The sequence below is a fragment of the Bison bison genome, unplaced genomic scaffold (genome assembly GCF_000754665.1).
Source record: "Bison bison bison isolate TAMUID 2011002044 unplaced genomic scaffold, Bison_UMD1.0 scf7180017864322, whole genome shotgun sequence".
In the NCBI taxonomy this organism is placed as follows: Eukaryota; Metazoa; Chordata; class Mammalia; order Artiodactyla; family Bovidae; genus Bison; species Bison bison.
This window is the reverse complement of record NW_011494894.1, coordinates 7,428,283-7,452,497: the sequence shown is the minus strand read 5'-3', so window position 1 is coordinate 7,452,497 and position 24,215 is coordinate 7,428,283. Positions and strand designations below refer to the sequence as shown.

At 37.8% G+C, this 24,215-nt stretch overlaps 1 protein-coding gene across 8 annotated transcripts in view; it reads left to right on the top strand.

Annotated features, from left to right (window-relative positions):
* The window catches only part of SMG7 (SMG7 nonsense mediated mRNA decay factor), an 86,344-nt gene that overhangs the window by 27,250 nt on the left and 34,879 nt on the right, over positions 1-24,215 (top strand). For 5 of the 8 annotated variants that reach the window (XM_010853102.1, XM_010853109.1, XM_010853105.1 and 2 more), the window contains 4 exons: positions 8,195-8,333; positions 18,056-18,087; positions 20,616-20,733; positions 22,450-22,582. In XM_010853102.1, coding sequence (XP_010851404.1) covers positions 8,218-8,333; positions 18,056-18,087; positions 20,616-20,733; positions 22,450-22,582 — 399 coding nt within the window. In that variant the 5' untranslated portion in view covers positions 8,195-8,217. Of the gene's footprint in view, positions 1-8,194; positions 8,334-18,055; positions 18,088-20,615; positions 20,734-22,449; positions 22,583-24,215 lie in introns of those variants that run through there. The other 3 variants (XM_010853108.1, XM_010853103.1, XM_010853106.1) reach the window with 1 other exon arrangement.

Here is a 24,215-nt window from a genome sequence, read left to right as displayed (position 1 = left end):
GTTAAAAAGCAGAAGCATTACTTTGCCAACAAAGGTCCATCTAGTCAAAGCTGTGGTTTCTCCAGTAGTCATGTATGGATGTGAGAGTTGGACCATAAGGAAAGCTGAGCGTCGAAGAACTGATGCTTTTGAACTGTGTTTTTGGAGAGGACTCTTGAGAGTCCCTTGGACAGGAAGGAGGTCTAACCAGTCCATCCTAAAGGAAATCAGTCCTGAATATTCATTGGAAGAACTAATGCTAAAGCTGAAACTCCAATACTTTGGCCACCTGCTGTGAAGAACTGACTCATTCGAAAAGACCCTGATGCTGGGAAAGATTGAAGGCAGGAGGAAAAGGGGACAACAGAGATGAAATGGTTGGGTGGCACCACTGACTCAATGGACATGAGTTTGAGCATGCACCCAGAGGTGGTGATGGACAGAGAAGCCTGATGTGCTGTAGTCACTGGGGTCGCAAAGAGGCAGACGTGACTGAGTGACTGAACAACAACTGTTTCATCATATGACTGCCACGGTTTATTTATCCATTCACCTTTTAATGAATCCTTGGGTTGTGTCTCTTTTCTGCTACTGTGAATAAAGCTTTAGGAATGTCATATTAAAGTCTTTTCATGGGCATGTTTTCATTTCTTTTGGTAAATACCTAGGAGTGGAGTTGCTAGGTCATATAGGAAGGACATGTACAACTTTATTAAACATTACCAACCTGTTTCCCAACGCGATTATAACATTCTTTTACTCTTATTAGCAGTGTTATAACCCACTCCAGTGTTCTTTCCTGGGGAATCCCAGGGACGGCAGAGCCTGGTGGGCTGCCGTCTATGGGGTTGCACAGAGTCGGACACGACTGAGGTGACTTAGCAGCAGCAGCAATATTAAAAGGGTTCTAATTATTCCATATCCTTTCCTTCAATATTTGGTATTGATAATTTCTTTGATTTTCACCATTCCAATGCACATGCATTGGTATCTCATAGACTTGCATTTTCAGACGAATGAAGATGTTGAGCACCTTTTTGTGTGATTATTGGCCGTTTGTGTATCTTTTGTAGTATCTAAATCATTAGCCCATTTTTCAAATTGGATTGTCTTATCACTGAGTTCTCTTTAATATGTTTTGAATGTAAAGCCTTTGTATGTGTTTATATATACACATACACATTAGCTTGCTTTCTCACTTTTTTTAATGGTCTGTGTTGAAGAGCAGAAGCTTTAAAAATTAAAGCTATTAAAAAGGCAAACTCTGAATAAAATCATAAGCAATAATATATTCACAATTTAACTTTGAATATGTGAATTGTTGAAAATTGAGGTCTGTATTGTATTATGGAATAATGAGTAAGTGAAGTTTAGGTTATCAGATAGGCAGATGATACCACTCTAATGGCAGAAAGTAAAGAGGAATTAAAGAGCCTCTTGATGAGGGTGAAAGAGGAGAGTGAAAAAACTGGCTTAAAACTCAACATTAAAAAAGACTAAGGTTGTGGCATCTGGTCTCATCACTTCATGGCAAATACAAGGGCAAAATGTGGAAGCAGTGACAGATTTTATTTTATTGGGCTCCAAAACCACTGCGAGCAGTTACTGAAGCCATAAAATTAAAAGATGCTTGTTCCTTGGAAGGAAACCTACACTAAACCTAGACAGTGTATTAAAAAGCTTTGCCAACAAAGGTATGTGTAATCAAAGCTATGGTTTTTCCAGTAGTCATATACGAATGCAAGAGTTGAACCATAAAGAAGTCTGAGTGCTGAAAAATTGATGCTTTCAGATTGTGGTGCTGGAGAAGACTCTAGTGCTTAAGAGTTCCTTGGACTGCAAGGAGATCAAACCAGTCAGTCCTAAAGGATTTTGCCAACATCTGTTGGATCATCAAAAAAGCAAGATGAGTTCCAGAAAAATATCTACTTCCGCTTTATTGACTATGCCAAAGCCTTTGACTGTATGTATCACAACAAACTGTAGAAAATTCTTCAAGAGATGGGAATACCAGACCACCTTACCTGCCTCCTAAGAAATCTGTATGCAGGTCAAGAAGCAACAGTTAGAACCGGACATGAACAACAGACTGGTTCCAAATTGGGAAAGGAGTATGTCAAGGCTGTATATTGTCACCCTACATATTTAACTTACTTGCAGAGTACATCATACAAAATGCCCGGCTGGAGGAAGCACAAGCTGGAATCACATTTGCCGGGAGAAATATCAATAACCTCAGATACACAGATGACACCATCCTTACGGCGGAAAGCGAAGAAGAACTAAAGAGCCTCTTGATGAAAGTGAAAGAGGAGAGTGAAAAAGTTGGCTTAAAACTCAACATTCAGAAAACTTAAATCATGGCATCTGGTTCCATCATTTCATGGCAAATAGACAGGGAAACGGAACACTGACAGACTTTATTTTCTGGGGCCCCAAAATCACTGCAGATGGTGACTGCAGCCATGAAATTAAAATATGCTTGCTCCTTGGAAGAAAAGCTATGACCAACCTAGACAGCATATTAAAAAGCAGAGACATTACTTTGCCAACAGAGGTCCATCTAGTGAAAGCTATGGTTTTTCCAGTAGTCATGTATGGATGTGAGAGTTGAACTATAAAGAAAGCTGAGTGCTGAAGAATTGATGCTTTTGAACTGTGGCGTTGGAGAAGACCTCTTGAGAGCCCCTTGGACCGCAAGGAGGTCAAACCAGTCCATCCTAAAGGAAATCAGTCCTGAATATTCATTGGAAGAACTGATGCTGAAGCTGAAACTCCAATACTTTGGCCACCTGCTGTGAAGAACGGACTCATTCGAAAAGACCCTGATGCTGGGAAAGATTGAATTCAGAAGAAGGGGATGACAGAGGATGAGATGGTTGGATGGCATCAGTGACTTGATGGATATGAGTTTGAGCAAGCTCTGGGAGTTGGTGATGGACAGGAAAGCCTGGCATGCCACAGTCTATGGGGTCTCAAAGAGTTGGACATGACTGAGCAACTGAACTGAACTGAATCCTAAAGTAAGTCAACCTTGGATACTCATTGGAGGGACTCAAGCTGAAGCTCCAATATTTTGGCCACCTGATGTGAAGAGCTGACTCTTTGGAAAAGACCCTAATACTGGGAAATACTGAAAGCAAAAGATGAGATGGTTAGATAGCATCACCAACTCAAATGGATATGAATTTGAGCAAACTCCATGGAGGACAGAGGAGACTGGCATGCTACAGTCCATGGGGTCACAAAGAGTTGGACACGACTTAGCTACTGAATAGCAACAGCAAGGTTCTGGAATTCTGATACAGTTGGATTTGAACCTCAGTCCTAGCATTTACTACCTTTGTGATCTTGGGCAAGTTTCCTAAAATCTCTGAGTCTTTGTTTCTTTGTAAAACTGAGAAAATAGTAGTTACTTCAGGTTGCTATGAAAGTTAAATTGAGAATAGTTTATGTAATCCAGTTCCTGTCCTAAAGTTATCCAGGCCTCCCTAGAGGCCCCTCCGGAGAAGGCAATGGCACCCCACTCCAGTACTCTTGCCTGGAAAACCCCATGGACGGAGGAGCTTGGTAGGCTGCGGTCCATGGGGTCGCTAAGAGTCGGGCACGACTCAGCGACTTCACTTTTCACTTTATGTAATCCACTTGCCATTCACCCTAGTCACTGATTATTAGTTGTCTTTCTTTATATAATTCACTTCAAGTTTTATTCTTTCATTCAGGGGTCTTTTTGCCTTTAAACTGTATTATATTTAAACAAACTTGTATAACCCCCTCTGGCATTCCTGAGACTTTGTTTTCAGCCTTTTTTTTTTTTTTTTTCCCTCCATTGAATCCTCCTCTTGTTATTTATCCTGTTCCATCCCATAAAAAAAACATATATTCCATCTTAAAAACTTTTGACCCTCACTCTGTTGCCTCTCCTGCCTAGAAAAAGGTATCTAAACTCAGTTTTAGTCTCTGATCCTTTCCTATTTTCCATTAAAGTCAGTCCGTGGGCTGATGCTCCCACTTCACTGCCCACATTGTTCCTAACGAGATCCGCAGTGACTTCCACATACTGAATCCAGTAGTCAGTTCTCAGGCCTCATTTTACTTGCTGCATGAGCAACACTTACTGATTCTACTTTCTTTTCTTGAAGCTCTTTCTTCATTTGGCTTCCACTACACCACAAAACTTCAAGTTTCCCTCCTTTCTCTGTGGTCATTAATTGCCTTTTTATTATTCCCTTGTCATTTCTTGCCTTGTGCTGATGACTCCCAAGATGGATTTCTGTGGTTACATATCTTTCCTTTAAATGTCAGATGCTTTAATAACTGCTAGTATACATTCACATGGATGTATAATGTCTTAAAGTTATCATCATCGTAAAAAACAATAGCAAGTGGTTTATATAACACCATGTGCCAAGCATTGTTGTCCAAAATGAACTCTTTACCCTATGCCTACTTTTATCTTTAACTAGTAAATGACAAATCCTCATGAATCATTTTTGATTCCTGCCTCTCTCTCTCTGCTTAAAATTTCACTCAGCAAACTCGGTCAAAGTCCAATCACATTTTATTCTCTCCATTGCTGCCTACTGGTTCAAGCCAGTAAATTCTTGACATAGTGGCTCAGTGGAACATGTTAAAATCTAGGTTAGGTCATGGAGCTTCTTTGCTCAAAATGTCCAAAGGTGTCCCCTCTCTCAGACTGACTAGGTCAAGTTGGATGACTGGTCATCCAGTGGTTCAGTGTCCTGAATGGCCCAAGATGACCTCGCTCAAATGTCTGAACTGTCAACTGGGGTGGATGTGATAGGTGGAAAAATGGAGTCTCCTCTTTCCAAGTCATCTGTCTCCTCTGCTTCGTAACATTGTGAAGGCATTACAGAAGGGCGAGCCCAAACGCACAAGTGCTTGTCAAGCTTCCATTTGTGTCGCACTTCCTGAAGTATTGGCCAAAGTAAGTCACACGGCAAACCCCAAGGTCACTGTATGAAGAGAGTTCACAATGGTACAGATGCCAGGAGGTGTATGATTCATTGGGGGCTGTCAGGGTAACAGACTCTATAGGCCCTCTATGATTTGTATCAGATTTGTTAGATTATTTGATTATAATGCATCACCCCTGTCTTTAGACAAACAGGTAAATAATAAAGAAAAAAGGAACCTGACTAGATAAACTGATGTCTGGAAGTACAGGTTAAATAATGGTTCTTGGGTAGATAAGTCAGATTTGACTTTTTTTATATCTCTTAAATTTCGGAGACCACAGAAGTGGAAATTTCTAGATATACCATGATAATGTACAGATTATTTTATTCAGTTAAATCAGACAGTATCTTAATATTGTTGCTGGCTGAGTTAATTAAGGTGTCCATATCCCATGTTATACTCCAAATTGGGAAGTTGTACTTTACTTTTCCCTAACCTAAATTTATATGGTGTTTTACATCATATAAGGGACTGTTTACTATTTCTTTTTCCAACATAATATTAGTTTCCTGCTTACCTATCAAGGGATATAGTCACACCCTTATTTTCTTCAGGTCAGCTCTTTATACTTTGTATTGTCATGCTGTCCCCATGTCAGGTTATTTTTCTCTTAGCATTTCCAGTAAATTGGATTTGCTGTTACTTACACTGAAACTCATTTTAATTCTAATGTCTACTCAGATTTTTACTTTCATTTTCCTGTCTTTGGAGTTCTGTTACCCTTCTCTTAAAAGTGTATATAGGAACTCCCTCGTGGTCCAGTGATTAAGACTTGGCACTTTCACTGCCATCGACCCGGCTTCAGTCTCTGGTCTGGGAGACTGAGATACCACAAGCCACGTGTTATGTACAAGCATTGATATCTTGACCATTTGTATATTGTGATACTAGTTTTATTAAAAATTTCTTTCTTTTTATTTTTCCTTGTAGAAGGCATTTAGTTATTCATTTTAATGTGTTAAGTAGTGTATATCATCTTGTATTTTATTTCAGGAAGATAAAAGCATTGTTGCAAAGAATGTCTTTTTTCTTAAGCGTTGAATCCAGTAGTGTTGAAAACCACCATCCTGGCCTACATCATCCAATAGAATAAATAATCTCTAGTGCAGGAAATGTGCGAATGAATAACTTCATCATAGTGCTGTGAGTGCTGTTATAGAAGTGGGCATTAAGATTCATTGGGAATGCTTGGCCAAGCCAAGTCCCTCTTACAGGAGTTGCTGAGTCTTAAAATACAAAAAGGGATTAACCAGACAAAGAAGGAAGGGGAAAGGCATTTCAGGTTGAGTGAAAGCATGAATCAAGATGCAGTGGGGCAAAATAGCAGAGAACTAAAAGTAATTTGGTTTTATTGGGTCCTAACATATATAGTTGGAAGCTATAGGACTTAACATGCTGTACCAATGAACTTGGGTTTTGTCATGAGGTGTTTTCTCCTAGTCTTTTCCACTAAAGTACAATTAAAGTCACAGGTGATTAAATACATGTTTTGAAAGTATGGAGCCAGAGTCTACATAGACCTCCTGCATGTTTGAGATTTCTCTTAATATTGATGTTTTATTGTTTAAAATTATGAATATGTCTTCTATTCTAGAATCAATTAATGTGCATTCTTAGCTTCAGTTTCCTAATTTTAAAATGAGGATAATAATAGCATTTACGTCTTAGGATTGTTGGGAAGAGTAATAATACCTATAATGATATAATGACAATAATAACAGTTTTTGAGGGCTTATATAACAAGGAACAATCCTAGAGGTTTTATTTTTGTTACCTCATTTAATCCTCAAAACAGCTCAGTGAAGTGGGTACTTTTATTATCTCCTTACTGATAAAATTAGGGCATAGAGAAGTAATTTTCCTAAAGTTACACAGCTAGTAAATAGCAGAGTGAGGTTTGAACCCAGGCAGTCTGAATATGATACTTAACTATGACATTTTATTTTCCCATTCTGTGAGATCAGTGTGTAAAGCATTTAGTATAGAATCTGCCACGTAATAATTTTAAATGTAAGCAGTTATTAGTATTTAATAATAATTACTCAATTTATTTTGCCCACATCTTTAAGTTAAATTGGTGTCTGAAAGAAATTGTGCAAGTGGCTTGAGTTATTCCCAGCATGCCACTGAGTACAGTGCGATATCCAAGCCCATGCCTTTAACCACTACCTTCTACTGCTTCCTCTTTCCTGTTGGGCTGTCTCCACATTAGAATTTAAATCGCACCCCACTCCAGTACTGTTGCCCGGGAAATCCCATGGATGGAGGAGCCTGGTAGGCTGCAGTCCATGGGGTTGCTAAGAGTCAGAAATGACTGAGCGACTTCACTTTCACTTCCACTTTCATGCATTGGAGAAGGAAATGGCAACCCACTCCAGTGTTCTTGCCTGGAGAATCCCGTGGATGGAGAAGCCTGGTAGGCTGCAGTCCATGAGGTCGCACAGAGTCAGACATGACTGAAGCGACTTAGCAGCAGCAGGAGCTATAATGTTTTGTTTATCATTGTCTACCTAGTCCTTAACATTGTTTAGTATAGAGAAATAACCAAATTATTATTCATTAGGACTTCATAGGTGCCGCTAGTGGTAAAGAACCTATCTGCCAGTGCAGGAGACCTAAGAGACACAGGTTCAATCCCTGGGTTGGGAAGATCCCTTGAACAAGGGCATGGCAACCAATATTATTGCCTGGTGAATCCCATGGACAGAGGAGCTTGGTGGGCCACAAGTCCATAGGGTCGCAAAGAGTCAGACATGACTAAAGCAACTTAGCATGCATATGTTGTTCATTGAGTGACTGAAAATCTAAATACCTACCTTTTAGCTGGTCTCAGAATGTAAGCTTTTTTTGTACCTTCTGTAATTGTGGTTTAATTGCTTTACATGGTTTTCCTTCCATACGTAGTCCAGTTTGGACCAGCCATCTGCTCCTGAACCTTGGTACCACAAGAACCCTTCTGGGTAACTGATACCTGTTTGTCCTTTAGTGATCACTCAGCTTTCAGGCAGGGAGATTAGAATAACAGTTGGATACCAGACTAGAATTTTAGATATATACAAAACAGAATTTTAAAATGTGTAGTCTCAGAAACTAAATATAAAAAGGAAAAAAGCCATGATATCTTTCCTTTTGCCTTTGACATTGATCATTTTAAAGAGAAAATAATTTAACTTTCTTCAAGAGGGTTCTCTGTTATTGTGGGTTAACTCATATTTTCCTCCTCTCCTCTATCTAGAATGTCTTAAACCATTCTACCTTATGAGAAATTGGATGTTCTTGCAGATAGTCATTGTGGGAGAAAACGTTTCATTTAAGTCCCAGATGAGGACCGGAAACTTGAAATCAGAGGAGCATCTGAAATCAAGTAATATTAGGTAGGATAAAAATTACAAGGGATTTATACATGTTTGTATTCCTTTTAGAGATGTGTTAACGTATTCACATACTATGAACACTAGTAGAAGAATTAGAAGCTTTCTGAAGCATTTGCTATTGGCCGGGATGGGGGAGGGAATGCTAAGGGTTTTTTGTTTTAACTTACGCAGCCTCATAAGAACCTTGTGTGTTTACTTTGTCATGAGCATTTATATCTTACAGTCCAAAGAAAATTTTTAAACATTTAGTAACATAAATGTAAATTTTATGTTTGCATACATGGTCTCTGAATGTTTATGGCAAGCAGAGGGGTATGTGATTTATCTTGTGGGGGACTATCCTTTAGAATAAAAATTCCTGTTTTGAATTGCATATATAGCAGTTCATTTGAATACAGGGAGCCTCATTTCTTGCTTCTGTGTGTTAGCCTGCATACAGTCAGGCCTTCTAGATGCCTGTAGAAATAGGTATATGGTGATGTGCAAGAGAAGCCCTCTCAGCCACACAGTGAGCTGGTAACTCTTCTCACAGTAACTTGTATCAGTTTAAATGATAGTGTGAAGGTGCTTGGGGTCAGAGATGAGACTTTTAAATGTGAAGTGCTGGTTGTCCCTACAAGTGGATACCATGACAGAGGCACCTAGAGCCAGGCCATTCCAGAAGCCTTGCTTTGTTGTGTAACGCTTATGAGCTCTGGACCAGACTGCAGGGTGGAACCCAAACTGCCACTTCCCAGTTGTGTGATTTGGGGCAGGTTATTTAACTTTTTCCTCATCAGAAGAATGGGAATAGTATTGTTACTTACCTGATAGATTTCTTGTGAGAATTAAAGGTTTAATAATATATTGTAGCACATAAACAGCACCTGGCAAATAGTAAATGATCAAATGTATTATTATTTAAGCCATTGATTAATTCCTAGGAGATGAGCTTAGATGGCATTCTGTAATTCACACTTTGCTTGATGTGCTGTCATGTCTAGTTTTTAACTGTTTGTCTAAGCTGTGTGATCAAAACTAATGTTTGGAGAGGAGAAAAATGTGTTCACGATCCAACTTTAAACTGTATTTCTTTAAGTTTTATATAATCAAAACATGTTTGAGGAGAAACAAAAAATGCAATAATGTAAGCCCTTTGCAATTTTTACATATTACTCTCTTGTTTTTATTTTCTGTACATACTATAATGTGGTCATTACAACATTCAGGTTCTCTTTTGTTACTTAGCATTATGTGGGGATAGATGACCCAGGATTTTTTACCTCCACCTTGGAACGTTGCCGTCTTCAACCTAGTATGTTGCTTCAGAAAGGATCCTATGTCAGTGACCCAGTTAACAAAAGTAATTTGGTGGTCACTGAAGTGTTCATGTCACAGGTTAACCCTCTCTCTTGGAGTTATCTCAGTGGACATGAATTTGAGCGAACTCCAGGCGATAGTGAAGGGCAGGGAAGCCTGGCATGCTACAGTCCATGGGGTCGCAAAGAGTCAGACAGGACTTAATGACTCAACAGCAACAACTTGGACTTATCACCTATGTTCTTTTATGGGACTTACCTGTTTTGTTTATTCCTGATAGCAACTCTGAAAGGGAGCTTGTATCCCTGCTTTATAGATGAGGAAGATGAGGTCTCTTAAAAAGAAACTCCAAGGTAACACTATTAATATAAACCCAGATTCAGACCTAAGTCTTTTTTCTTCTGTATCATTTTGTGTTACATAAAGTTGCCTTAGTATGATACACATTTTACCATTCATTAATTCAACAAAATTTTAGTGAACAGCTGTGACATACCAGGCATTATTCTGAGTGCTGGGGATATAGTCCTGAATACGTCTTCTCAACGTTTTTTCGTTGTGTGTGATCCGTACTGTACTCATCACTTTTTCTCAGTTCTTTTGCCTTTCATTTTGTTATTATCCCATAGGTTCACCATTCTCCTCAGTTAATCTCCCTCTTACTTTTAGACACTGATTTGATCTCCTGCTTTATCTCTGAATTTGAGGCAATGTAGCAGTGAATTCTCTGGACATCTTTCCACCCTGCCCTACTCCCAGATTTTCCTAGCACAGTTCTTTCTAACACGACTTTCCTTCAATTTCATCCTCTTGAAAGCCAGTCTTGCTTCATGTCTTTCCATCTCTTCCAGAAGCATGCTGTGTCACTCTTGTTCTTTCCTACATCTTCCACCTGTTCATTCCCACTAGCTTCTTTTCTTTATTCTAAACATGCTCAAGTTTCTCCCATCGGAAAATAAGAAACTTTTACCCACGGCCCCCTTTTCTTTCTCTTCACAGCCCAGTGTCTTAAGAGTTGACTGAAACGTTTCCCTCTTATTTGTTCCTCATTCTCCCTACAATTTGACACTGTTTCTTTCTCTGACAAGGCAGTCATTAACACTTACTACACTAAATCCAACACACCCTCCAGTCCTTAGAGTACTTATCTACTGCCTGTGATATTGTTGACTACCCTTCCTGTTTATCCTCTTCTTTTGCCCTCATGTGCCTGTGAGTTTCTTCTTGGTGTTCTTCATTCTTTTATCTGCCTTTTAAGAATGAAGATAGGGAGCTTGCACCACCCTTCTGCCTTTCTGGGCAATTACAGTTACTCCCGTGGTTGTAACTGCCATCTGTGTGCTGATCACTCCAGCATTGTGTCCATCATCTTGATGTCTCCCCTGTGCTTGACACTCATCTCTTCTTAAGTGTCTGCTTGCTCACCCCTACTTAGTCACATACCCAGATGTGCAAGGCAAGAATTTGAGAATGATTTTAGATGGTTTCCTCTGCTTTATCTTCTGCTGATTTTACTTCCAAGTATTTCTTGAATCTAGGTGTTTCCATCCATTCATGCCTCCATTTCCATCCATTCATTTCCTTCACTTCCTTACCTCCAGTCTTGCCCTTTTAAACCCCATCTTCCATGCATCTTGTTGTAATCATTTAAAAAGGCAATTCTGACAATGCTGTACCCCTCCTTAAAACCCAGCATAGATTTCCTAGTAGTTAAAAGACAGAACCTGAGCTCCTTAACATGTCATGCACGGCCTCACAGTCTGCAGTCTGCTGAGATTCTCCAGCTCATCTGTAGCTTCCCACCCTGCATTTGATGCATCAGTCTCCCTCCTTCACTGGCTTAGCTTTGTTTTTCTTTTGTGATATTTTCTCTGCCTGGAAGAGTAATTCCTTCTCAAGCTTTGAGATTCCTAAACCAGAATTGGCCCTTTATAAAACTAGGTACACATGTTCAAATCATATAGATTATTGAATGAATGTTGTAATACAGAGCAGTGGAGTGTCAGGAGATTTGAAAATTTGTGCCAGACTGTGAAGTGCCATAGAGAGAGAAAGCAAGTTAGTATTTTTATTATCTCTTACTGAGAAGCTCCTTTAGGAGCAGCATTTCCCTAGATGTTATTTTTCAATGTGAAATTCAACAGTAGAGCAGCACGATTTATTTTTTTCTGATGCTAAAGCTGAAACTCCAGTACTTTGGCCACCTCATGCAAAGAGTTGACTCACTGGAACAGACCCTGATGCTGGGAGGAATTGGGGGCAGGAGAAGGGGACGACAGAGGATGAGATGGCTGGATGGCATCACCGACTCGATGGACATGAGTTTGAGTGAACTCCGGAAGTTGATGATGGACAGGGAGGCCTGGCATGCTGCGATTCATGGGGTCGAAAAGAGTCGGACACGACTGAGCAACTGAAATGAACTGAATACCGTGAGACTTGGTATTACCTTAAAGATCTCAGGAATGTCCGTGAGATTTGATGTTACCTTAAAGGTCTCAGGAATGTGTGTGTGTGTGTGTGTGCACGCGCGCATCTGCGTTTGTAAGCACATACTTGCCTTCTAGTGTCTACTCTCTGACCTGTTATTTAACACAAATAATTATCATCAGGTCATTATGTTTATGGTCATAACTGATGGCTACTCATATCCTGAATACTCCTTAGTACTTTATGGAAATAAGTAAATTATCTTGAAATAAGACGTGCTGTGGCTTTTATTAAATTTCAAAAAAAAAAAAATAGTGTTGCCTCCCAAAACAAGAGACTAATTCACCTCTCCTCAACTGTGAGATCAGAGGACATTGGCTTATATATTCCTGTGTTCTTCTCATAGATGGAAGGGGGTTGGTCCAGGTAAAAGGAATCCTCCACTGTATTTGCCCCTTACTTGGAAATACCTTGTATATTTTTAAGCCATGAATATAATGTGTGATTTTGAGAGATTATTCTGTATTCATTACCTTGCATTGTTGTATCAGTGGTATGTATAATCAAGCTATTTGTTAAAGAAGATTACCATTAACTAGTTTTTTCCTCTAGTGACATTATAAAAAAAATTACTGTAAAATGTTTAATTTTTGAAAGCCCCAGTTCCTTGGGCTTTTATTATCAAACATTCCTTTCCCCCCTTCCCCCCCTTTACAGTCTTGTATAAGAGAGGAACTGTGATACAGTGGTTAGGAGTTAGCCTTTGGAATCAGTGTGTTGAAATGCTACCTCTGCTACTTGCTAACTTGATGACCTTGGGCATGTTACTTAACCTCTATCTTCTTATGTTTCTTCAGCTATAAAGTGGGAGCAATAATAGTACATAGTGAGGGTTAAATGATTACTTTATGGCAAACCCTTACTTTAGAACAATGTGGCAATAATAAGCGCTAAATATAGTGCTAGCTGTTTTAGTGTACCTAGTGCATTAGAATGTGTTAAATGTATTTATAGATCTTCATGCTCACCCATCTCCAAGAGTATTGTTTCAGATGCTTAGCTTTAAACATATTTGGTTATCACTGAATGTTTCAGATTTTGTTCAGCCTTTAAATGGCTTTTTCTTTTCTCTTGTTTGATAGAGGTGCTTAATTTTTATTATTTACAAACAGACAATATATTTAGTATTTTGAAAGCTTTATATTTTAAATAATGCTGTTTTATTATTGAAGGCATGATGATTTTAATTCTCAGATTCTTCGTTCATTCTTTTTATTAATTCCTTCGGCTTAAAGTAAGAATAAAAAAGAATTCATGTGGCCACACCTTCTAGAAGCCAAGAGGAAATTTTTGAAAACTAGTTTATATAAGCATTTATATAAGCATTTTATATCTCTTTATATAAGCATTGTAGTATTAATCTTTCATAATACTGATCTTTAACAAAACCAATAGGTCGTTGAGGTACAATATTTTCTCTTTATAAAAAAAGTAAAATAATCAAGTAGCCAATTTTGTGCTAATCTTTGTGAAAGCAGTTGGTTTAAGATCACATATCTGTTGATTTCTTATATATTATACCCCATCTAAAAAAACTTATTTTCAAACAGTCTTCTTTGTGACATTATGATGTCAACAAATAAAAATCTTTATTCTGAGGAGACTATTATTGATGATTCCTCATGGGAAAACTGTTTGGTTTGGGGATTTATACATATCGACTTCTTGTTTTTGATCAAATACTCCCTGGAGCAGGAGAGCCAAACCTTTTCTGTGAAGGGGCCGATAGTAACTGTTTTAGGCTTGATGAGACATGTAGTCTTTATCTTAACTACTCACCTCTGCTCTTGTAGCAGAAAGCAACCATAGATGATACCTAAATGACTAGGCAAGACTGTTCCAATAAAATGTATTTACAAAAGTTGATCCATTGTGAAAGAGGAAATTTTACCCACGGTCTGACCACTGCACAAGAATATGAATTTTACTTCTTGTGGTCTTTCTGGTAGAAATCTCAGGTATTTATTTCCTAATATGAACTGATCTTTTTTTTGGTTTGTTTTTCATTTTTTGTGAACTGATCTTCAATTTAGACTAGTTGACTTAAATGTTAAGGTTTAATCAACAGAGCACGAAACTGAACCTAGTTTAAGTCTGTGTTAGCTTTTTATGTCATAGAATTTTTAATTCCAACTTGAAATAAAAATAACTTGAACTTCAGAGTCAGAAAGAACTAAGTTCGTACTTAATTGTACCTAGTTGTTTTGTGATAATGGACAGATTATTTCCACATTTCAGAGTTTCAATTTCCTTGTTTATGGGATGGGAATCATAGTGGCTGTCTCCCATGGTTTTATTTTCTGTTTAACTCTCTTTACCATTTCAGTTGATCAGAGTTATTAACACGTGTCTCTTTCAGAACCTAGGAGAGAACTGTGCTCAAAGGTGAGCATCTCTTCCCTAGTCATTCTTGAGGTATCAAAACTCTTGAAATTTCAAAATGCTTGGACATTCACGTCAGATAGTTTTTATGACATTTTTGCAGTTTTGTTTGTGTTTAGATTTTTAGTTTTATATTCCTTGGACAGGTTATATAAAAATGGTATATAAAAATATATAGTGAAATTTTGATCTTTATCAGTGGAAGCCTGTTCCAGAATCTGTTAGAATTATAGTTTTTTTCTTCCTGATGGCCTATCAGAAAAGCAGATTATTTGGAAATAGTTCCTGTTATATGCTCAATATAATCTTCATTTGACTGGAAATTGGTATCCTCATTAGGCAGATCTTAGGATACCAAAATGGTATTTGTTCATCTTTACGAGCAAATCTTGTTCGGAATGAGAAAACAATCTATAAACACATGGTTCTCAGTGTATCTTGTATATACTAGAGTATGTGTTTTTAGGTAAGATACGGATTCAGTTCAGTTCAGTCACTCAGTCATGTCCGATTCTTTGTGACCCCATGAACCACAGCACGCCAGGCCTCCCTGTCCGTCACCAACTCCTGGAGTCTACCCAAACCCATGTCTGTCGAGTTGGTGATGACATCCAACCATCTCATCCTCTGTCATCCCCTTGTCCTCCTTCCCTCAATCTTTCCCAGCATTAGGGTCTTTTCAAATAAGTCAGCTCTTTGCATCAGGTGGCCAAATATTGGAGTTTCAGCTTCAAAAATCAGTCCTACCAATGAACACCCAGGACTGATCTCCTTTAGGATGGACTGGTCAGATCTCCAAGATATGGATACATTGTAAAATATATCCTTAGTAACTTGGCTACTCAGAATGAAAGGTTACTGAATCCAATGAAGATGCACAAGTACGGCTGGTTGTCTCAGGTTCATAAGTTTTAGTACTCTAATTAGGTTCGGGTGAGGGCAGGAGGGTGTGACACTGGTAGGTTAAGAGGTGAGGTATTTCTAAATATGATCTTAGGTTTTAAGGACATAAATTAACTACTGTGTGAAGTTTTGTTTTTTTTAATGGCAAAAGTTTAGCACTCAAAGCAAACAGTAAAACTATGCTGAATGGATAATGGAATTTGATGTGATGTTATCTTTTAGGATTAGTATAGCTGTGTATTGGTATTCCCTGGTGGCTCAGAGGTTAAAACGTCTGCCTGCAATGTGGGAGACCTGGGTTCTATCCCTGGGTCGGGAAGATCCCCTGGAGAAGGAAATGGCAACCCACTCCAGTCTTCTTGCCTGGAGAATCCCATGGACGGAGGAGCCTGGTGGGCTACAGTCCACAGGATCGCAGAGAGTCAGACGCGACTGAGTGACTTCACTTCACTTCATAGCTGCGTATTTGATATTGTTCATTTATAGTGATAGTTCTTATGTGGCTTGTGGTTTTTGTAGGATCCTATTATGCTTCTGTTATATTTGAAAGCTTAATTTTTAAAAACTTTTTAAAAGCTAAGAAAAAAGATTAATGTTATATTTTGATGAAACTAAAATTCACAGTTGATATTAAATAATAAAAATTTACAGTAAAAATTTTAGAGTCTCTGTTCTCTAGCTTTTATGTCAGATTTTGTTTTTAAACATGGAAATCTCTTAACTTTATATTCTTACCTTTTTATAGTATATAACTGTAATTTAGCCTGTTTTCTTTCTTCACTTAAAAAATATTTGTTGAATGCTGACTGTGTAGGGATAGGAGTTGTGATGGTGTGCATTAAAATCTGTGATGTGTACTATGAAGAAAAAATACAAGTGCTTTAAGAACATAAAACAAGAATATCTTTCATGTATGTAGGGTTCAAGGGCTTCCCTGGTGGCTCAGATGGTAAAGAATCTTCCTGCAATGCAGGAGGCCCAGGTTCGATCCCTAGTTTGAAAAGCTCCCCTGGAGAAAGGAATGACACCCCACTCCAATATTCTTGCCTGGAGAATTCCTTGGACAGAGGAGCCTGGCAGGCTACAGTCCATGAGGTCACAAAGAGTTGGACATGACTGAGTGACTAACACACACACACACACACGTAGGGTTTTAGTAAAGCTTCCTTGAGAAGTAATGTCTGACTGAGACAAAGGATGAGTAATTAAGTAGACAAAGTGGGGAAGAGGTATTTCTAGCAAAGGGACTCTTCTTTACAAAGGCTTTGAGTGTGAAGGGAGCCAAACACATTGGGGAATCTAGAAAGAAGTCCAGGGACTGGAGCAAAAGGATCAAGGAGAGAACAGAATAATGATAGAAGTAGAGTACAGAGGCTCTCTTCAGAGTGCACAGGGCTTTGTAGACCACTTTACTAAAGATCTTGATTTTCACCCTAAAAGCAGTGGGATGTCATTAAAAGATTTTAAGAGGGCAGTTGATGAGGTCAGATTTGCATGTTTTAAAGATCCCTCTGATAGCAATAGAGCAAGCAGAATGAAAGGAGACAAGAGTGAAGTGGAGAAAAAAATGTGGTGGCTTTGCAATAGTCCAGGCAATGGATGGTTATAACTTGAATGATAGCGACTGAAAAAGAAGTAAAGGGAGAATTACAGATTCAGGATGTATTTAGTAGGTAGAATTCTTTGGCATTGATAGGTTATCCGGGATTTGAGAGAATGTTGTCGTGGATGACTTCCAGGTGTCTGCTTTTCACAACTGGGAAGCCATGATGCATTTAGTAATGTACAAAACTCTAGAAAGAGAAACCGGAGATGAGGGTGGAGATGGATCATGAGTTTGTTTCTTGAATACAGTCAATTCTTGAAGAATTTGGGAAGAGAGAAAAGAAGCAGCGGTTAGAGGAGAATATGGGATAGAAGATTTTAAAGTCTGTGAAAGTGTAGGGCATGTTTAAATATTCTGTGAGAAGCATCCAACAGAGGGAAGTTTTTAAATTGTTGAAAGACGGGGGAGGTGGTAATTAAAGGATCAGAAGTTTTTACAAAGACTAGAAAGAGCATACCTAAGTGGAATTACTGGTCTTAAACAAGATATACGCTTCCTCTAGTGTTTTAACAAGAGTAATAAAGAAGAGGGTTCTGTGAATATAGTAAGCCTTTATTTAGTAAGGGCGTTGTTTTCCCTGAGGTATGGAACTGTCCTTTGCTGAAAAGAATTGAGACTCGGGAAGAGGGCAGAAATCAGCTTGAGGAGGATGGAGATTTAAAATAGTTAAAGTGGCTAGTGAATTGAGAAACACAGAATTTCCTGGCCTCATTGACAGAAAAATTGTAATTTAATAAATGTCACTTAAATGTTATCTTTAAATGTATTAGATTTGGGAGTAAACAGTAAGAAAGTGAACCCTACTTGGTAGAAGAGTTCATGATGACCCTGTGAACGTCTAAGCAATGACATCCGTTTGCTAAGATCTTACTATTCTGGATGTTAAAGCAGGGTCACTGTTTGCAGTGCCACAAATAGAGCTGCTATACATTCTTTTTTTTTAATTTGCATTCTTGTCATACAATTTTACTTAACTTTTAGTGTTACTTACGTTGGGTAGGCCTAGTTTGTTTCTAATTGATGTTCTTTTTCTCTTTTTTAGGCAGGCAGAAGTCCTGAAGGCTGACATGACAGGTACTGTCTGACTCATTTGTTTTTCACAACTTATTTTATACTGTTAAATTAAGAGAAGTGTGTCATCTTATTATACTACTTGTGGTATTGTCCTGGTTGCCAAAAGGTTTTTTAAATATTTATTGTTTTTATACTTTGAATTTTTACCTAGATGGCTCATCAAAATTTTTTATAATCTGTGCTACACTGACTTGAATATTGCCTAGTTTAATGCATATAATCATTTAAATTTGACATACTATAGCGATTTAAGACATACAGAAAAAATGATTCATCTACCATATAAACACAAGTACCGACATTAGGTTTATATCTTCCTGTTTATAATTCCCCAAACCTAAATAGTAAATAAGCCTTCAGAGAAAAATATTTTCAGGAAAACTCTCGCAAATTGAAAGTCCTTTAAGTTGAGCTACCTTGCCACTTTTCTTTTCTCTCTTACCTTTTTGTTTTCTATAATAGCCAAGGTGTTTTTGAAAGAATAATTGGACTTAGCTGCAAAAAGGAGCAAATGACTTGAACTCAAAATTAGGAAACACATGGCGGCGACCATGTAGCGGTTAAAACACTCTCTTACAGCACAGCAGCAGCATGCTTTCTGTGTAACTGTGCTGAAATGTTTGCACAACAGCAGCATGCTCTCTGTGTAACTGTGCTGAAATGTTTGCACAGCAGCAGCATGCTTTCCGTGTGACTGCTGAGATGTTTTTAAAAATACAGGTGCTAGTGGATCTCATTCGAATTTTTGAAGATTTTAGTTCTGCAGTGAAACCCACAACGAGGGTAAAACTTGTTGTAAACCGCATACCTGCTAAAATTTACAACCAAGAGGAAATGGGCTATTTGGATGTGTTTTTCTCAATTTCCAGAGTTGCAGGCTAATATTCTAAGAATTTGAGTAATCTCACTGTCATCTTGTTCAAGGGGAAAAAAAGCCCGAATCACTTTTTCTTAGTTTACAGTTCTTCCTGTTATTAATGTAGCTGTCATTATCCTCCATACTGTGGCTACCAGGATCAGCTCTGCGCTCTGCTCTGTTATGCCTCTTTGTGTTGGCATTGTAATCTGCATTGTGCAATAAAAGTTGTATATGGAGCAATCTCAGGCAGTCTATATACCTTTTGCTGCTGCTGCTGCTGCTAAGTCGCTTCAGTTGTGTCTGACTCTGTGCGACCCCATAGATGGCAGCCCACCAGGCTCCGCCGTCCCTGGGATTCTCTAGGCAAGAACACTGTTAACATTTTCTTAACTCTTGAACACCCTCAGTAAGAAGGCTTAGGGTTTGACTTTTGTAGGGTACAACTGTTGTACCCAGAAGGTGACTGACTTGTCCCTAAGATATTAAGTCTTCTCATTCAAATGCTAGTCTCTCTGATTGGTCAGAGTTAATGATACCTTAAAATCCTTTCCCTGCAGCCGATGAGTTGAAGCAGGGTTGAATAAATCTATATATCTATTTATTTAGTCATTAAAAGCTTAATAAAGGGCCAAGAACCTGATACCAAAAAATAGACCCTATATTTTAGTTTCTAGCAAACTCTCGTGAGGATTAAGTCTAATATCTGGGAGATTCTGTGTGCAGAATAAGATTATGGTGCCTGTAGATACTAATAGCAAACCTACAGAGGAGTGAAGACTATGCTGTTGCAAAACCTTGAAATGCAACCAGTCAGGCTAACTAGCAGTCAGAAATATATAATTGAAAAGTCCATTATTAAGTTCTTCTATTGAGGCAGCTCACTATCAGTTGTTGCACTCACAAGCCTAGTAATAGGAAAGGCTAATGTGCCTTGTAGGACTCTGGCTGACAATACAGCCCCAGTTTGGTATTACATGTAGTCGTGGCCTGACTTCCTGCTCTCATCTTGCACCCAGTCTCTCATTTGGCCTCTTGAGCAGTTTAATCACTTGTCTGCTCATTGACATTAAGTAGCAAGTATGCATTGCTCACAAAAGTGTCTTGACAAGCAGCCTACCGATGACTTTATTGGCTTGACATATATAGGAAAGTAGGAGTAATAGCAGAATGCTCAAACAGCTGCTGGATTGTGAGCTGACAGGAGGCTTCTGTAAGGGCAATTGTGAGATTGATTCAAAAGAAGAAAAGCTTCTTTGAACAAAGAGATACAGTTATTAATGTAAGAGTAAACAGATAACTTGGCAGTCCACCGTTTCAAATGGGGTGACTTCTTATGAGGCATATGACTTCCTGTGGTATAAATATATAAATATCCATACCAAAATCAAAGGGTGAACCATTCTCTCTCTCTTTTTTAAGCCTTTTTCATTTCATGGTGTTATTTCAAAACTAAAAGACAAATACAGAAGCATTTTGAAAGATTCAGTCATTAGCCAAAAGGTGGAAAGTTTCATCTGAAATGTAGTAGTATAAAACTTCTGGAGCAGTCTGTGATACGTATTTAAAGCGGGTTTTTGCTTTGGTGAATGGAGAGTGAAGGAATTGTTGGTGTGGCATAATGGCCTTAACTATCTGTTTATCTATCTACTGTTTTTGTTTTGTCACTCAGATTCTAAGCTGGGTCCAGCCGAAGTCTGGACATCCAGGCAGGCTCTGCAGGACCTGTACCAGAAAATGCTTGTTACTGATTTGGAATATGCTTTAGACAAGAAAGTAGAACAGGATCTGTAAGTATTACCATTTGGGATGTCCCTGTAAGATCAAGAATCTCACCGAGACTTTAGAAGAGAACAGTTTGGTTGTTTCTTTTTAACCTATTTCAGAGTAAGCTATCTCAATGGGAAAAAAAAGAAATTCTAATATTTGTGATGTTTTGAACAAACTGACCTTTGGTGTAAAGAGAAATGTTCAGAGTTGGGTTTTATTAAGGTGTTTAGGGCATATCATAAAAACAAATCTGTATATATTTCAAGTGCAAAGAAACAGTGTTTGGATTCTCTGTATTGTATTCAGTCCTGTATTTAAACTATGATTTAGAAAAGGAAGTGTTCAGAGCAGGCTTTCTTTGATAAATGCGATTCTGTAAGTCTCTCCCAAAGGAAAATACATTGTAAGGAAAGTTGTTCCTTTTAATCAAATAAGTAGATATTTCCTTCCCCTACTTCCCAACAAGACTAAGAAAAATTTTACATATTTAGGCTATTCCACTCATTCTTTCTATGAGCTGTGAAATGGCAGATAACCAGATTCCCAAGTGAGTAAATAAATTCTTCCATGGAAGGCCTTGCCTTATAAACTGAAACAAGGACATTAACCTGGTGGAAAATTAAAAATCAAGAATACTCTGTTTACCTAAGTTGTGGTGAAAATTAGTTTTTCCTAATCTAATTTTCCTGATTTTTGCACACCTGACCTTTCTATTGTTAGAAGACCTAGTAATAGAATTTAATCACAACCACTCAAACGCGTATTTTTGATATTAGAATCATGGATAAGATGACATCAAAATTGCTGAGGGAATGATTGCCCTCAGAAATCATTAAAAACCCCAGTGCTTCAAAAGAGTCTCAAAAGCTGCCGTTGATAAAGAAATAGGTACTTTCCAGGTAGGTTGTAAACCCTTTATCTGTGTTGGCATCCTTTAATGAAGCCAGTATATCTTCCTTCCTTCTTAGTTCTGTTTTTTTGTTTGTTTCTTTCTTTCCCCCCTGTGATTTCCAAATTAGGGAGCAACTGTACTTCACCATAACTAAATTTAAAATGACTCTCTGTACAACTTGATTAATGAATGAAAGGCATTTTATAACAGGATTTTGGTATGCCATATTTCAGCACTGTGTTGTTTCTTAGTTTGAATAGCCAAAACTGAAATGTCAAAAATAAGTTTATATTTCAAGCTCTAGCAAAAATATTAACCCCAAGAGAAACAAAACTATTAAATAGAAATAGAACCAAGTGTTGTGGGAAATAAGTTTTAGAGAAATAAGAAATATGGCTTAATATTTATAAGGAAACCACCACCCCACCGCCACCCCCCCCTCCCAGGCATGCCACGTGATAGAAGACATTTTTTGGTGCAATGATACAATGTATGAAAATTTGTTAATAGCTTACTTTTACTTTGGTCTTACCACTGTAGTTCTAAGTTTGTACCGGGATTCCTAAATAGGTTCTAACTCTAGTAACCCTAAAAGATTAATAACTGAAGCCACAGTCTGATTATTCGAACATTTGGTAAGTGTTTACTAAGGTCAGTTGCATTCTACTGCTTGTCTAATCATGTTCAAAGGGGAGCATAAAGTTATTTAAGTGAATAACTTTAATGCAGGTTTACTGTCCAGTGTGTTATAATTATAACAAACAGTTCTTTCTTGTTCTCAGGGGGACCAGTGTCTGCCCAGTGAGTCACTGCTATACCAAATAGAATTACATTTTGTTTTCAGCTGGAATCATGCCTTTAAGAATCAGATCACAACACTACAAGGCCAGGCAAAGAATCGAGCAAACCCGAATCGGAGTGAAGTTCAGGCAAACCTTTCTCTGTTCCTAGAGGCAGCTAGTGGCTTCTATACTCAGGTGAGTTCGGCACTACATACCAGTTTTTCTAAAAATCAGTGGTGATTATTCCCTTTGTGCACACCTTATTTGTATAGGCACTTTACGTACCCATAGTATGGTATGTCTAGGAGTGGATCATCTGTAATCTCAAAAAAAAAAATGTCCAAAATTATTTACCATAAGACTATTAAAACAGTAAAGTCTCTGCTCTTTAAAAGGTGATGGTTCACCTTAAAGGTTGGAGGTATAATTGTATGAATAGAAAAAGGGTAATGAGAGCAATGCCTTAGTGAAGCAGCACAAGTACAGTTACAAGTGAACTGACTTTGCTTCATTAGAGCAAACGTGAATGTATGGGTATAGTCACTAAGAAAGTAACAGCCATGTTGTGCCAGGTAAGAAAGTCAGACTCTGTGATCTCAAGTGAGTTTCTCTAGTATTAAATATATAGTAGAATATACCTAGAGCTTCAAATGCTGTTAAGCTACCTAAGAGATACAGTAGCCTTTCCTCAGTTTGAATAATAAGCTGTTATTTATTGTTCTCAGAAACTTTCCCTGCCCTTAGTTACATCTTGATATGACTTCTAAATCACATGAGGTAGAATGATTCTTTTTTGGACAGACGAATAATTCTTTTTGGACAGTGAATTTTATTTAAGCAGAATTCCTTTGAAAACTTCATCCCATCCACTTGTAATAGCATTCATAATTTAATAAAATGTGTATAAATTCTCATCTTACAATGACAAGGCAAGATTTTGAGGAGCTTGCACCAAAGAAATTCACAGAACCTTCTTTCTGTGCTGCTGTTTGACCAGTGCTACCTATATTTTGTCTATTTTGGTTTTGCTGTTTAGAAAAGACTGTTGAAAGATATCAAATAGCCACCATCTTATAGATTTACTTAGACTAAAAAATTAATCACTGTTCATCATTGAAAGAAGTCAAGTATGTTTCTTGTTCTCACGCTTCATTTTTTAATTGCTTCCAGCTTTTAGCAAAAGTTGGTATTTCTGGAGAGAAGGGTTGTGGTTTGACTTGACTAATCCTTAGGGCAGGTATTAAAAGGTTAATTCATTCTGCATGTAACTGTTAAAAGTCTTTTCTTTGTAAGACACAATACTAGAAGATTAGAGGGAAGAGAGGCCATCTTTAACTATCAAAAGACTATCCAGTCTAAATGAGATGGGTATATTAATAGATACTTTTTTTTGGCTTTTCCATTATAAAAAATGCATACCAATGCCAAGAGATTTTAAAATTATAAAAAGTCAAAGCATTTTTCCTTACCCTCTCATTCAGGATAAATTACTCATGAGTAGAGTTTTTAACACTATTGATAATCACTTTTGTTTTCCCGGAAAGTTATCATTTATGTTTTTAAATTTCCATCAACAATGTATGCACGTGTCTATCTTGATATACACTGAACAGCGTTAAGTATTTCAGTAAAGGCAAATGAATGATGAATTGAATAACATACTTCATAGATGAAGAATAATTTAATGTCTAGTTACTAGTGATGTTGAACTTCTTTCATTCTTTATTAGATATTTGTATTTTATACAATCAGTTTAATCATTTATTTTCCCCCATCCATTGTTCAGACTCTTAATTTTTTCTGTAGTAATGTATCTGAGCTCTTTCTG